Genomic DNA, 16,205 nt, shown 5'->3' on the forward strand with positions numbered 1-16,205 from the left:
GTGATTCTTAGGCTCCAAACTCATCATAATGCATGGAGATCCCAGATAGATGATATGGAGAAAGATCTCTGCTTGCCTTTCTAGCCAACTGATTATGAAATGCATAATAGTGTTTCAGCCTGTAGCTTGAACTATTAACCATTTTATATATAACTAAGGTTTAGTCAGAATGCCTGATTTGCATGCTCTCCTTTACCTTGTGATGGTTTTCAGTCTTGCTGATTATTGACCACTAGAATTGATTTCTACTTTGGGTGATTCACTGAGCAAATGCTGAATATGAAGCAGCAGGTTGACTAAGGAAGAACAGGCATTTAATCCGGCTCCTCCTTTTGCAGGCATCATGTGAATCAGCAGTTAAACCAGAAATACTGGTTAAAAAAAAAGAGGTGGAGTATTCAGAAAGGCAAACAAATTTGAAAGACGGAGAGAAAGAGAGGAAATCTTGGAAAGCTGCTGATTGAAGACTCCTGGACTGGTCAGGAGTCTTTCCAGCAGGGAAAATGGAAGACACCGCCGTGGACATTGACACTCTTATTGATGAGATGGACTACATTCCTGGTCACTTTCATCTAGATATGAATTTAAATTTTGAAACTTCTGCACCAATCAGCTTCCAAGGGAGAGACTTGAAGTTGAAACGAGAAAGTCTACTCTACGAGTTGGAGTTTGAAACTGGCTCACAGCAATATGCCATTCAAAACCTTCTCGGGGTATTTTCCTTCTACCTGGAGGAAGTGGAGCAAGCCAAGGAGATTTTTTTGCATATCACTCAGGAACAGCCTGAGAACTTAAACGCTTGGGCCAACATGGCCTACATCTATGACAGGTTGAACCAGGAGCAAGAAGAGGCTGAGTGCACTGAGCAGCTCTCCCACTTTATGGGTTTGGATTCAGAAGACAAGCTGCAGGGAAATCACCAGGACAGAGCAGCCCGTTGCCTGGCTGAACAGGGCTATGCTTATGCCTTTGATATCAGGCTAACAAATGAAGAAGAGAAGATGGAGAAACTGACTGTAGGCCTCACTCTCTACAGCAAGGCTCTGGCTTATGGAAAGCAGGTAACTAAGTTATCCTGTATCTTTGTATCATTTGTATTTAGTGGGAGACTGGAGTTCTATCATATACAGGTAGTCCTTGACTTACATTTTGTGACTATTCAAAGTTACAATGGCACCAGTGGTGGGTTGCTAACCAGTTTACCTCACATGTGCACCCTCAAAACTTCTGTGCATGTGCAGAAGTCTCGGGTGGCTGGGCGGAGCCTCCCGCCACCGCCACTACCGGTTCGGCCGAACTGGGCCAAACCGGCAGCAACCCACCTCTGAACGGCACTGAAAAAAGTGACTTACAACCATTTTTCGTACTTACAATCTTTGCAGCATCCTCATGGTTTACGTGATTTACATTTGAATGCTTGACAATTGACTCATATTTATGACATCATGTGATCCCCTTTTGCAACCTTCTGACAAGTAGAGTCCATGGAGAAGCTGTGGTGATTCACTTAGCAGCTGTGGCAAGAAAGGTTGTAAAACAGGGCAAAACTCACTTTAAAAATGTCTCACTTTGTAACAGGAACTTTGGGCTCAATTGTGTTGTAAGTCAAGGACTACCTGCATGCTGAACAAAACCCACGTAGGCGCCAACACTGGGAGCTAAGAGTGGGAGGAGACAAAGTGGATTCTTAAGCATTCTATGACCGGTATGACGTGGTACCAGGAGAAAATTCCTACCAGTTTTTCTCTGGGTAATTTCTTTAAATATGTTGGGCTGTGTTGATATCCCTAGACACCATGAATATTGACCATGCTGGAAGAGACCAACACATGTGAAGGTTACCATGTTGGGGAAAAGGCTGGTCTTGTAAGATGTAAGATGATCTTTCACCAGCATCAAGACAAAGCACTTATCTATTGCCTTCTTTGGGTAAAAGTGCAAGTAATTAGACCAGGTGGTACATCTACAATTATGCTTATGACACTAAATAAAACATTTAGGCTTTTTCCATTATAAGCCATATAAGCCATTCTTTGAGCTAGGACTTTGTCCAGAACTGTTGTGATCACCAAGCTCCTGGTCCTGCATGAGGAAGTGGCAGCACCAGTGGGTAATAATGTGAAAAGGATTTGCAGAATCTTAATTTTATGTTTTTCTGTGGAAGGTATAGAGCTATTCTGATGGCTTAGCATACTATGAGAACCTAGGCTTCTGGCTTATAAAGTAGAATTAATGGCTTAGCGTGGTCTTCACAGTCTACCACAATTTTGATCATGAAGGAGTTAAACAGAGTAAATACATAAGCCTTGGGATTCCATAACTAATTGCTTCATGGTTGGCTAAAGCATTTTATAACCACTTTTCCTTATGGCTATAAGAAATATCCAGAAATAATCAGGGCAGGAAAGATTTAGGTTAATAGGTTAAAACATTTGAAGTTGCATATCAAGGACATTTCTGAACAGCCCTGATCCATCCCAAACAGTATTAACTTTCCATTTTCTAATTAGGATCTTCATTGTTGTGGTTAATTACACAGCCAGCCAGATGTTTAGACTGGATGTGGTGTTTTTATCCACCTGTCAAGCCCTTCCCAAGGGCCTGGCATAGGCAGATGTTGTGGTTTCATGTTATATTATTGTATGGTTGGTTACACAGTCAGCCAGATATTTAGATTCGATGTGGAATTTTTCTATATCTGTCAAGTCCTTCCCAAGGACCAGGAATAGGTAGTTGCTGTTTGTTATTTTTCTTACTCTTATTTTCTTGATTTACGGCTGTCACGAAGTTATTTTCTTTTTAATGCTCAATTTGTACTCCCAACTACTAAAGGCCACAACACAAGACAGGTGGCTAAACTGTAATTACTTGTTATAGCACAATATTTACACTAAAGGGATGGTCTATGTTTAATTTTATACCATTGTGCAGGATTCAAAGTTTTTAGGCAGAGAAAACAGAATGGCATCAAAATAACCTTCATAAATGTATTTTAAAGTGGACATATACAGTAAAAATATTGTTTTTTACCCTGAGATTTCTGCAATATGAACATCAATTTTTTATTTCCTGTATTTGTGTCCTTTTGAACTATCACCTATATTAAAAAATGTTAGTGAAGTAACCCTATGATTTATAACCAATTACTACTTACTTTATTTATTAAAGATGACACGTTTGCATAAACTGGCATAATTTGTAGGAAAATGATGTTTTCTCAATGAAGATAATCCATCTGACTGATTTTACTGAATTTGTTAACTACATACCATAGATGCATGAAAATATTCAGCCACAAGAAATGATCTGAATTTGCATATGGTATAAACTGTTCAGCTTTTGTTTCTGCTTTTTCTCTGTTTCTAATTTTGTTTTGATTTTTATTGTAGCATTTAATTTCTACCTGCATTTTTAAAAATGTTGCCCTTATAATTCCATTAAATATATACTTTAATACTTTTCAATGTCAGTCTCCTCTTTACAGGACAGGACAAATAATTACAACTCAATATTTAATAGAGCTGATGAACTGATTTTGCTCTTTATTTTTAGGTTTGAATTTATTACATCAAATGAGGTGGACTTTAAGTTTTGTGTCATATGGTTTGTGGATTGCAGCAAGAACATGGTTAACAACTACAATCTTTCATTTCATGAAATGACTGGTACTGGGGAATGTGATCACTCAGTGATCCCCAGTGCCTAATCAGACTCCTTTGTCTTTCCCCTTCCCTCCCTTTGTCCCAATTTCAGATACCTTTAGAGGAGAAACGGAGCTGGTACTTTGCCATGGCCACTCTGCACATCAGGTGAGGCACGGAAGGAGTCCAGAGTAAAGATTCACCATCAGTTGTCTCCACAAAGAAAGGATATCAAAATTAAAAACAGAACGAGAACATTTTGGGACAAACTGGCAGAAACTTCTTGTTCCATTGAAAGCTATAGCACAGACAGTTGTAGTCCTTAACTGGCCACCATTCTTTTAGAGACAGTTCAGAGTTACTAAAAAAAAGTTACCTATGGCCATTTTTCACACTTAAAACTGTTGTGTTATCCATGGTCATGTGATAAAAATTCATTTGGATGTCTGGCAACTGGCATGTATTTATGATGGTTGCAGTGCCCATGGAATCGTGTTTTGCAGCCTTCTGACGAGCAAAGGCAATGGGGAAGCGAGATTCACTTTACAACTGCAAGTGCAGTGATTCCCTTAACTGCTGTGGCTAAAAAGGTTATAAAATGGGGCAAACCCCACTTAAAATATGTCTCAGCAACAGAAATTTTAGGCTCAGTTGTATCCGTCCATATAATGAATACCTGGATGAAATCTGACATTAGCTAAAATATATGTTGCATGGTTTGAATCAGTGTTTTGTAGTCATTGTGAAAGTAATTCCCTAGATGTACTAGTAGAAACAATAAAATTCCCCGAGACTTCTTGAAGGTTAGCAAATACATTAAGGCAGTGCTTTTTCTTGGAAAATTGCTATGGGTAATTTGAACCCAGCACATAAACAGTCAATCTCTATATCCAGGTCAGACACAACTGACTTCCATTGCAAGGGATAAGCAATACTGATCTTAAACCAGGGGGTGAAAATAATGATTTGAATGGGGCAAGTTGGTTGTCTGAAAGCTTTCCATATCTGATTACTTACTTCTCTGGGAATAATTTGGAGATCTCCCATTATCAAATTAAAAGAATGAATCAAAAGATAACAGACGTGGCTTATTCACAACGATATCACAAGCTTCCTCTGGACCATATCACTCTTTAGAAGTATGACCATTAGAAGGGATGGGAAGAACAGGATTCAAAGAAGTATTTCCAACATTTGATTTTTAAAAAAATAATTCTATAGGACAGTGATGGTAAACCTTTTCAGCACCAAGTGTCCAAACTGGAACACATATGCATAGACGCACGCTGGAGCGCCAGAAACATAAAGACCAGTTGGCCAGTGCGCACATACCTGTTTTTGGGGTCTTTGGGGGGCAGTTTTCAGGCCATTTTGAGGCCATTTGTGGGGGTTGTTTTCTGGACCGTTTTCCAGGCTGTTTTGGGGGCTATTTTCAGGCCATTTATGGCCAATATTTTGGCCATTTTCTGGTGCTGCGGTGCCTGCAAAGACCAGCTAGCTGGTGTGCATGTGTGCACCAAAAACCAGAAGAGCAGCTAGCGATGGTACCCATGCCCACAGAGAGGACTCTGTGTGTCATCTCTGGCAAGCGTGCCATAGGTTCGCCATCACGGCTACAGGAATTTTTTTTTAAGTATGTTGCCAATCAGTTCAGCAAATCCTGCATATACACATCTGTATGTATGAATGATATTAGTTCCTCTTTTTGCTTCAGACTAGATAGGGTGTGGATGAACAAAGGGGAGGATGAGAAGAAGAGACTGAAGGCTTTCAACAGAACTCTGGTTTTGCTTCAACAAGTACTAAAGTCATCTAATCTACATTACAGAGGTAGGGGAAATGGTTCATTGATCATTAGCCTGCAAGGATTAAGCCAGGTCAGAACATTGGGATACCATTGCCAGAATGCATGTATTTGCTTGCCACACACATATACACACCCAAAAATCTGGTAGCATCTTTTCTGATTAACAATTTGACAAAGCATAAGCTTGTATGCAGCAACTCACTTGATCATATCCATAGAGTGTCTCAATTGATGTAGGTTTTTTAATTGCGATAGAGAAGGAGAAGAGAGGGAATACAGACTGGTTGTTGCCATGGATCAATATGGCTCATTTTCTATAATGCTCAAATGCACATACAAATATACGTACACAATTCCATTTTTTACCAGCTCAATTTCAATCAGTCAATCAATTAGAAAAGAGCTGGAAGGAATCTTGGAGGTCTTCTAATCCAACTCCCTGGTCAAGCAGGAGACCCTGGCCTATATCATTTTGGACACGTGACTCTCCAGTCTTTTCTTAAAAACTTCCAGTGATGAACCACCCACAACCTCTGATGGCAAGCTGTTCCATTAGTTAATTGTTCTCCCCATTAGGAAGTTTGTCCTTATTTCATAAACATTATCAGAAGGGTTACCCCCAGGTTGATTGCAATCACTTCTGTATACTCAAATGCTTTAGTCTCAATAATGTCATGGATCTGAAAGAACATTCTATACTCTTCTAGCATTTTTGTTGCTATACCCAGAGTCTTTTCATTTGGAAAAAAAAAACACTTCAGGCATCTATTGATTAGAACAATATATGCAAGCATACAAATGACTTTTTTTAAATGCAGAGCGATATAAACAGAACAATGAATATGTAAGTACTGTATGTGGGCATTTACTTATTGCAATTATTTACATAATGTGAGCTGCAATAAATGTAAGCTGATCTCTACTTTCCATCAGCTTTAGATGTACAGAAGCAGAGAAGAAAAGAGGAATGCTCTAATGCACGAATCTCATGAGTGAACTCAACTCTCGGTGACTTGATGCACATATCTCTGTCCATCAAGTCACTATCTTGGCAGAATTACATAAGTAGTTTGGAGTTATCCTCCAGGGTATCTTTTAAATTTCACAGTCTACCCTACAGGTCTATATTGCCTTGATGGTTCTCCATCCAGGTATTAACCAGCAGTAAGCTGGCTTAGCTAGAATGCATCAGAATTTTCTGATGTGGAAAACCCTTTCTATACCTATATCATCCCTGGACCTATCTCCAATTAATAAGTAGAAAATTAAGATTAATAATAAGGCAAAAACTTCACCTTTACTTTTGAATGGAATGATCTGGTCTGAAGTATATCTTACTTTTTCTCTAGCTGTAGCCTGGTGCTATCTTGGGATGCTACTAGAAAGGAAATATTCTTTCTCAACTACTCCCCTGGGCATTAATGACTGTGGTTATACTGGAACTGATCCCCTGGATTGCTTTGGAAAGGTAGGCTGATATAATTAATCATTACAAAAAGAAGACAATATTTCAATATCAATAGTACTTAGACTTATATACTGCTTCATAGTGCTTTATAGCCCTCTCTAAGTGATTTACAGAGTCAGCATATTGCCCCAAACAATCTGGGTTTTTACCAATCTCGGAAAAATGGAAGGCTAAGTCAACCTTGAGCCTATCAGGATCAAACGCCTGGCAGTGAGCAAACTTAGCCTGCAATACTGAATTCTAACCACTGTGCCACCATGGCTCATAATATATTCGATGCTTCTTTGTTTAATGTTCTTCCTACTGCATAATACATAATTAGCACTATATCTTCCTTTGCCATTTTCTTCCACTTTACAAGTGGGATTCAAAGTTAATTGCTTCTCCCAACACTGTGAGTGAGGTTTATCCTTCCCTTCTCAATCCTAAATTGAGCACACAAACACCTAAACTTCATTGCAAGGGGAAGGGGAAATGCATAGCAAGGGAGCTTGCTGATTGGTTAGTTAGAAGCAAGTACAAAGAATTGTGGTTGTGTGGTAAGCTAACCTGAGCTTGGTACATCCATCTCTATGCTAGCAACCTCAGCCTGCATTGGATAGTACAAGCTCAGCCATTTGCATGAGTATCTGTAGAATGCTAAACAGGAAATTCTGCTTGATCACAATCCTGTTCATGCAATTTTCTTCAAGAGGTGTTGACAATACTTCAAACCTTATTTTTAAGATAGGAAGTTTGGGGCATTGCTGTGGGGAAAAGTTCAGTCCACACAGAAATGTGGGGACAACACATACTACACCCCATTCCTTTTTTTACATAGGAAGGAGTACTTAGAACAAGGAGGGTGCACCCAGAAAAAATACTTCAGGACCATAATGAAAGGATGATGTTATTGGTTTCATCGTCTCCTTTGTATGCAAGCAAGAGAAGCAAAAAGCTTCTTCCAAGCTTCACAATTATAAAGGAGGAAGAGGAGGCACGTTGCTCACCTGCTTATATTCTACTGTAATGCTAGCTCACTGATATGAGAAATATTCCTAAAGCTTTAAACATTAACGAAGTCTAAAATAATTGAATATGCCTTTTCTTTGTGGTGGCACAGTGGTTAGAATGGGGTATTGCAGGCTAATTCTGCTGACTGCCAGCAGTTTGATTCTCACCAGCTCAAGGTTGACTCAGGCTTCCATCCATCCAAGGTCGGTAAAATGAGGCAATCTAAGCTGTAAACTACTTAGAAAGGGCTGTAAAGCACTATTAAGCAGTATATAAGTCTAAGTCCTATTGCTATTCTATTGCTTTGCTAAATCTTCAGTTCCTTATAGGGAACTAATCAAGTTTTTTTCACCCATGAATTAAAGATGAGGGCATGTCCAAAGTGGCATTAAAAATGTCTTGGCAGACAGCTGGGGAACTTTACATGTCTTGGACTACAAACCGTCTCAGCCCAATCACCTGGCTAATGTTTATGGAATATGTAATCAAATGCAGCATCCAGGTGGGGGTGATTGTGAAAATGATTGTGAATTCAACAACTTTCTTGGACATTAAGTCAAAATGAGTAGCCAGGCTTTTACAGTAACAAAAAATATTATATAGTAGAGAAATCCTTTCTTTGACTCACTTGCCACCTAACGCAAGTGGCCAAAGAACTCCACCTTTTAACCTGTGTCCAAATTGTGAATATAATTAATAATTTTCCCTGTTCATGACAACTGATGATTAATGGAGAAAAATGTATTTGCTTTTAAGGCAATAGAGGTTGCTAGAGATAATCCGCCTGTTCTCAACCGCCTGTCAAAAATCTTCCATTTCCTTGGCAAGCTAGAGATGGCAATGGCAGTTTGCAACATGGCTCTGGATGTAATCCCTGATCCAGGACTTAGCTGGCAGGCATATTGTATGCGTGCTAAGGTAGGTAGCTTACCCTTAAAACAACTCACTTGGTCACATAGCAAAACACCTGGGAATATTTTTGTATAGATGATTAAAAGTTAGTACTTATTTTGTTAGTGCAGTCCTACCCAGTGATAGCATTTCCAAAGGATCCAATGCCTTTTTAAAAAAATATTTTATGACATCAAACTAATTCGACACAATTGAACATATTTTTTTAAAAAGGTAAAAGAGCCTCAGTGGTGCAGTGGTTAGAGTGCAGTACTGCGGCCTACATCTGCTGCCTGCAGGCTGCCTGCAATTTGGCAGCTCAAATCCCACCAGGCTCAAGGTTAATTCAACCTTCCCTCCTTCTGAGGTGGTAAAATGAAAACCCAAATTGTTGGGGACAATATACTGACTCTGTAAAACCACGTAGAGAGGGTTGTAAAGCACTGTAAAGCGGTATATAAGTCTAAGTGCTATTTTTGCTATTGCTATATACATTTAACTGTATACACAACATTATATTACATTGACATTAAAAGGAGCTGTAGCAGACAATTTGACCAAATACATTGAAAGTCTGAAGGTTTCAGAACTCCTCGCCTAGAAGCCCTAGGTTTTCAACCCAAATTCCCTTCCTTGGTATGCCCAAAGGTGCTTTTTTCAAGAAACAATCTTGAATCTCCATAGACATCTGCCTTGGTATAGTTGTTTGGTAGTTTGCCACTTGTTATTTTCTAAGTGAATGTGTTAGTTAGCAACTTTTTCCTTAGGCCAGTGTTTCTTAACTTTGGCAAATTTAAGATGTGGACTGGGGAATTCTGGGAGTTAAAGTCCACACATCTTAAGGTGGAGGACCACTGTCCTTAGATCGATCGTACCCCTCTGCTCCCTTCTAGGAGGCTCAAAAGCAGAGAAAGCCACATGAGGTCAATTTCTCTCTTTCAGCAGCTCCCCAAGGTTTTAGCAATCAACTGAGCACTATACATTTATCTTTAGATGCTGATTAAACTGTATTTACGGGATGTGGAACGTGTGAAGATGGGCTTGGCTGAAATGCCAGACCAGAGCAACCTTTTGGGGGCCAAAGTTGATCTTGAAAAAGTCATCAAAGTCCACCCCTGCCTGAAAACCTACGTCGATCTTGGCCAAGTAAGTGAAATTATCTATGCTGTCCATATATGATTTTTTATGATTTTATGATTTTATTGGAAATTTATATGCCGCCCTTTTCCCTGAGGGGACTCAGGGCGGCTTACAACAATGAAGGGAAGGGAGTGCAAGACAAGACTTAAAAAGAAAGAATCGTGATTAAAAGAAAATTGATCATAAAAATACAACATTCACTCAACATTCGGGCGGGGTTAGAGTAATCCTATCCCCAGGCCTGACGGGATAGCCAGTTCTTAAGGGCTGTGCGGCAGGCCTGGACTGTGGTGAGGGTACGGATCTCCACGGGGAGGTTGTTCCATAATGTCGGAGCTACAACTGAGAAGGCTCTCCTCCGCGTAGTCGCCAGTCGGCACTGGCTGGCGGATGGAATTCGGAGGAGGCCTACTCTGTGCGATCTGATGGGACGCAGGGAGGTAATTGGCAGGAGGCGGTCTCTCAAATAGTCAGATCCACTACCATGGAGCGCTTTATAGGTGGTAAGTAAGACCTTGAAGTGCACCCGACGATCAACAGGTAGCCAGCGCAGCTCACGGAGGATTGGTGTTATATGGGCGAACCGTGGTGCGCCCATGATCACTCGCGCGGCCGCGTTCTGGACTAGCTGAAGTCGCCGGATGCTCTTCAAGGGCAGCCCCATGTAGAGCACATTGCAGTATTCCAGCCTAGAGATCACAAGGGCTCGAGTGACTGTTGTGAGAGCCTCCCGGTTCAGGTAGGGCCGCAACTGGCGCACCAGGCGAACCTGGGCAAATGCCCCCCTGGTCACAGCCAACAAGTGGTGGTCAAAACTCAGCTGTGGATCCAGGAGGACTCCCAAGTTGCGGACCCTATCTGAGGGGAATAAATTTTGCCCCCCCAGCCTGATTGATGGAACGTTAGCCAAATTTTTGGGAGGAAAACACAACAGCCATTCGGTCTTTTCCGGGTTGAGTACCAGTTTGTTAGCTCTCATCCAGTCTTTAACAGCCTCAAGGCCCCGGTTCATCACGTCCACCGCTTCATTGAGTTGGCACGGGGCGGACAGATACAACTGCGTATCGTCCGCATATTGATGGTACTTAATCCCGTGCCTCCGAATGATCTCGCCCAGCGGTTTCATGTATATGTTAAATAGCAGGGGGGACAGAACCGAGCCCTGCGGCACCCCATAGGTTAGGGGCCTCGGGGACGATCTCTCCCTCCCCACCAACACCGACTGCGACCTGTCCGAGAGGTAGGAGGAGAACCACTGTAAAACAGTGCCGCCCACCCCCACCTCCCGCAGTCGTCGCAGAAGGATACCATGGTCAATGGTATCGAAAGCCGCTGAGAGGTCAAGGAGAACCAGGATGGACGCATAGCCTCCATCTCTGGCTCTCCAGAGATCATCGGTCAATGCGACCAAAGCGGTTTCAGTGCTGTAACCGGGCCTGAAGCCAGACTGGAAGGGGTCAAGATAGTTAGCTTCCTCCAAGGTACGCTGAAGCTGTAAGGCCACCACCTTCTCAACAACCTTCCCCAGAAAGGGGAGGTTGGAGACTGGACGATAGTTGTTAAGAACTGCTGGATCCAAGGACGGTTTCTTCAGGAGGGGCCTCACCACCGCCGCCTTAAGCGCGGTGGGGAGGTGTCCCTCCCGAAGAGAGGCGGTAACAACCGCCTGGATCCAGCCTCGTGTCACCTCTCTGCTGTTGGCAGTCAGCCAAGAGGGACACGGGTCCAGTATGCAGGTGGAGGAACTCACAGCTCGCATAGCCTTGTCCACATCCCCAGAGGCAACATCCATATATTTTCACTGAGTTCACTATTTTTAGGAACTTCCAGACAAAGAATACTAAACTACTTTGGGTAGCAAACCAAAGGCTTTGGGTAGCTATTCTATTTGTTTTTCCTGAGAAAACGAGGCAGAAGGATTGATGGAAAGAAAGGTGAGATGCACAAGGAGAAAACAATGATGTTGGAACCTCTTTTAAAAGACTATCCTTGAAGTCTGGTGATGATAGATTAGAAGCCTAACCAGATAATAAAATGTTGTTATTCAGCAAACTACAATATAGAGCTAAAAATGTTCTTGTTTATTTGTTCAAAATCGATTTGCTCCCATTTTAAAAAATACCTGTTTATTGATTTATTAAACTGATACAGCCAATCAAGAATAGCAATATCCACAAGTACTTAGAACATCAAATCAGACACTCAACTCCTTACCGAGTGAGGAGATTCTACACCAAAATGCTTCAATATTCCTTATGTCACTTGGACTGCTCTTCACACACACTCACACACACACACCAGCCACAAAATATTCTAAGTCTGAGAAAAACAGAATAACTGTAATTTTAAAAATGCAACTTGCAATATTTAAAACCAGCAGAAAATAACAGACATTCAACATACTTTTCTTTAGTAGAAAAAAATCAGATTAAAAAGACCACACTAGTCAGAGACCAAATGTACTGTATTTAAAGCATAGGTTTGTTGCTTTAAAAGTTCTACTACATATACCATAGATATACATTCATGAAGACATACACATATACATATATTGTACACGCAATCCAGTTAAGTTCTGGTTTAGATACATATTTACACATGACACTGTAAAGAGTCCTAAGGAAGGTGTTAGGGGAGCCACTTTGGTAGAGGGGTAAACAGCTGGGATGTTCCTCACCTTCATTTATTCTAGGAAAACCCTCACAGAACAACATAAAATTTAGAGATAGTGTTACAAAAATGATGGACAGTGAGATAGTGAGAGAAATTACCCTAAATTCTTAAGGTCTCTTTTGTTTCCTATGTGCTGCTGAACCGTAAAATTTAGGTGTTTTATTTTTTTTGTAATAGCAGTAGTACAGTACAGTGGTGGGATTCAATTTTTTTTAACTACCGGTTCTGTAGGCGTTGCTTGGTAGGCGTGGCATGGCTTGGTGGGTGTGGCTTGGTGAATGTGGCAGGGGAAGGTTAATGCAAAATCTCCATTCCCTCCTCACTCCAGGGGAACGTTAATGCAAAATCCCCATTCCCTCCCAATCAGCTGGGACTCGGGAAGCAGAGAATAGATGGGAGCGGGGGCCAATCAGAGGTGGTATTTACCGGTTCTCCGAACTACTAAAAAATTCTGCTACCAGTTCTCCAGAACTGGCCAGAAACTGCTGAATACCACCTCTGATACAATAGTAATAATAGTAAGGGTATCCATCTCCCAAAAGTGACTCTGAGTGGAGTTCCAGGGTTAAAACCACAACTGCATATAACCAAATCCAGCACTGGGGGCTTTGAACACAATCCAGCTCATAGAAATAATCTAACCACATTCACCAGCTTAACCACACAGCCCAAGTATCTTTATTTAACAGCGATGCAGCAAGATCTGTATGATCCTTGTACTTTGGGCAGATTTGGGCTGATGTATTCTGAAAATTTCAGCTTTATTGAAGCAAGGAAGTGCTGCTTTTTTCTTGCCAACTTTATGGAGAACCACCATCCTGGGGAGATCAGGCTGTCTGCTGGTTTTAACAGATTAACAAAGGGACCTTGGAAGGGACCTTGTAGGTTATCTAGTCCAACCTGCTGCCCAAGCAGGAAACCCTACACCATTTCTGACAAATGGAAGTCCAATCTCAAGTTCCCCATCCCAGAACTTTTCTTGATAACATCCCCCCGATTTGATTCAGTGTCGCCAACTTTTTTTGTTGTTTCTATTCTTGTAGCATGGTCTTCTTTTCATTTTCTGCCAAGTAGCTTCTGCATTGGCTTATTAAACCTCTTCTGTAGCAGCATTATCTTAGGGAAATTCTCTATTAAAGAGTCTGTCCAAGGCAAGCATGACCAACTTCATCCATATATCCTTCTAGCAGTGCAAGACAGTGCAAGCAACAAGTTGGGGCATATTGCTGAGTAATAGATCTGACATTTTCTATGAGTTTTGAGGCCCAAATCCCAGCAAAAATATCTCTGTTAAGATTTAACACACACACGCATTTTTTAAAGAAAAAAACCCAAACTTCTAAAAGTATAGAAGAACAGAACTTCCTTGCTTCCTAATCATTAAATTCATTGTATGTTGACCAAAGAAACAAGAAAAAAATGCTGATTCTTCATATCTGTAGACTGATCAGAGTCTCATGCTAAAGTTGTTAAAACTTTGCAATTCAAGATACTCCTCCTTGTGAAATATTTCATGATCCATCACAGATGCGGTGGGGGGGGGGATTTCTTAAAGCATTGAAGTTTATGATTGCGTTTTTCCACATCCTGTAGATTTCTTGATTTTTTTTTGATAAAAAGATGATGCTTTTTTAAACATGTATGACCTTGGGATTTTTTTCTCTCATTTTTAAATTTTCTAGGTATATTACTACCTGGGAGTAGATGCTATGCAGGAGTTTTTCCTTGTGGATGAAAATGCCCTCAATAAAGCCCTTGTGCTCTTTACTAAAGCCATGGAATTAGACCTGGGAAATGTCTTGCCTGAACTCCAGGTGCTGAAAGGGAAATGTCTTTGGATTAAAAACGAGACTCTGGAAGCCATGGAGTGCTTCAAGCAAGCCATAGAGCTGGACGATGTGGGTTCCACACACAGAGAGAGCTTCCGGTACTTAATGGAGCTGCTGCTTACCCTGTTTGCTCAGAAGAGGATTAACGTGGAGATGCTAATGAAGGAGGTAGAGCTGTGGGTGAAGAAGGCGGAAGAGAAATATCCAAGCCAGCAAGTGCAGCAGGAACTTCGACTGGTCTGTCGGCATCACACCAGTGAGGTGCTTGAACTTTCCAAAGCTATGCTGGCTCGAGGGAAGACAGAACTGGTGAAGCTGCTTTTTGAGACCATGAAATGTGATTTTAATCGAGCCAGACTGAGTGAACGTTCATTCTCTTTTTGACCTGCTGCTTCAAGTATTTCTTCATTTATCTACTACCCCAGTAGTTAAACTCTCTTTATTAAGCAGAAAGAAACTGTATGTTTGAGAGCTATAATGCTTTCTACAGACTCAAAAACCTTATGTACCTTTGGAGAAACCAGAGTTATGGTGATCTTCAAAAATGACTGTTCTTTCTCTCTGTCTTTTTAAAAAAAAAATACATTCAGAAATATGGGTGCATTGAATCTTGCGCATATAGAATGTTTGAGCGTATTATCTTCATTCACATTGGAGCAAAATTAGTGTACTTGTTTTTAAACCTAATCAAATTCTTACAAGAGTCAGATAAGGTGTCAGAGAAAAGAGAGGAAGGAACAAAGAACTTATGAAAAATAAGTGAAATGTTTAAGCCGGGGAGTCTGTATTTACATAGTGCTGATACTGTACCACAGCCTCCACCTTAGAACCGGTTTTGAACTGCAGATCTTAGCATATGAAAATTGGTTCTTTAGCCATAGGACATATATCGCTTCATAACCTTCTCTAAGTGGTTTACAGAGTCAGCATTTGCACACAACTATTTGGGTCCCCCATTTTACCAACCTTGGAAGGATGGAAGGTTGATTCAACCTTGAGCCGAACAGGATCAAACTGCTGATAGTCAGCAGAATTAGCCTGCAATACTGCTCTGTGCCACTACAGTTGTTTAACATATGTTTAGACAAAAACATTTGAAGATTCCTGATTTATACTGCAGTCCCATTTAAGCCTCCAGGTAACTAAAGCTCCTTCAAACTGAGCTTGACTTTTAATATCCATGTTGTTTTCCTAACCACATGATAGAAGTGATTGACTTGTCTTCTTCCAGGAGTATTTTTAACTTCCCAGTCTAGCTTACAGTTCCTATTTTTCCTAGTGGTCCTTCAGTCTAAGTGCTATGCAGATCCACCGTTTATTTATTTCTTTGATATCTACTTGAAGCTATTCTAACAATAATGAATACTATTGCAGTTTCCATTGTTTAGCAGATTACAGGTTGTTAATGTGGAAAAGGAGTTAAGATGTAGAACAGGGATAGAGAATCCGCAGCCCTCGCAGATAGAACTATACTGCCCAGTAGCCATACCAGCCAGTATGTCCATTAGGGATGCTAAGAGTTCAGTAACATTTGAAAGGCCACAACTTCTCATGTGTGTTACAAGCCACTTAAGAATCTTGCTGTCTTAGTTTGAATGAGGAAGCTATTGTTATCCCAAGGAGGGAACAGGTATAGCATTGTGTAGAGAAGACACATTTTGTGCTACGGCTGTGTGTGTGTATGTTCCAGCATGACTCTGGAATGCCTGCAGCAACTTGAACCAAATCTGGTACGCAGATGACTTACTCTCTGGAAACAAATA

At 40.9% G+C, this 16,205-nt stretch overlaps 1 protein-coding gene across 1 annotated transcript; it reads left to right on the top strand.

Moving 5' to 3' along the window:
* Positions 1-416: 416 nt before the first annotated feature.
* TTC22 (tetratricopeptide repeat domain 22) lies at positions 417-15,046 on the top strand. The gene is made up of 7 exons (XM_014064857.2): positions 417-1,061; positions 3,754-3,809; positions 5,356-5,471; positions 6,798-6,916; positions 8,666-8,827; positions 9,794-9,946; positions 14,296-15,046. Exons 1-7 carry the CDS (start codon positions 504-506, stop codon positions 14,824-14,826), a joined length of 1,695 nt encoding a protein of 564 aa, XP_013920332.2. The 5' UTR covers positions 417-503; the 3' UTR covers positions 14,827-15,046.
* Positions 15,047-16,205: the final 1,159 nt, after the last annotated feature.

This window comes from Thamnophis sirtalis, unplaced genomic scaffold, assembly GCF_051295495.1.
Source record: "Thamnophis sirtalis isolate CommonGarterSnake01/CBP01778 unplaced genomic scaffold, rThaSir2_p1.2 scaffold_7, whole genome shotgun sequence".
Classification (NCBI taxonomy): Eukaryota; Metazoa; Chordata; class Lepidosauria; order Squamata; family Natricidae; genus Thamnophis; species Thamnophis sirtalis.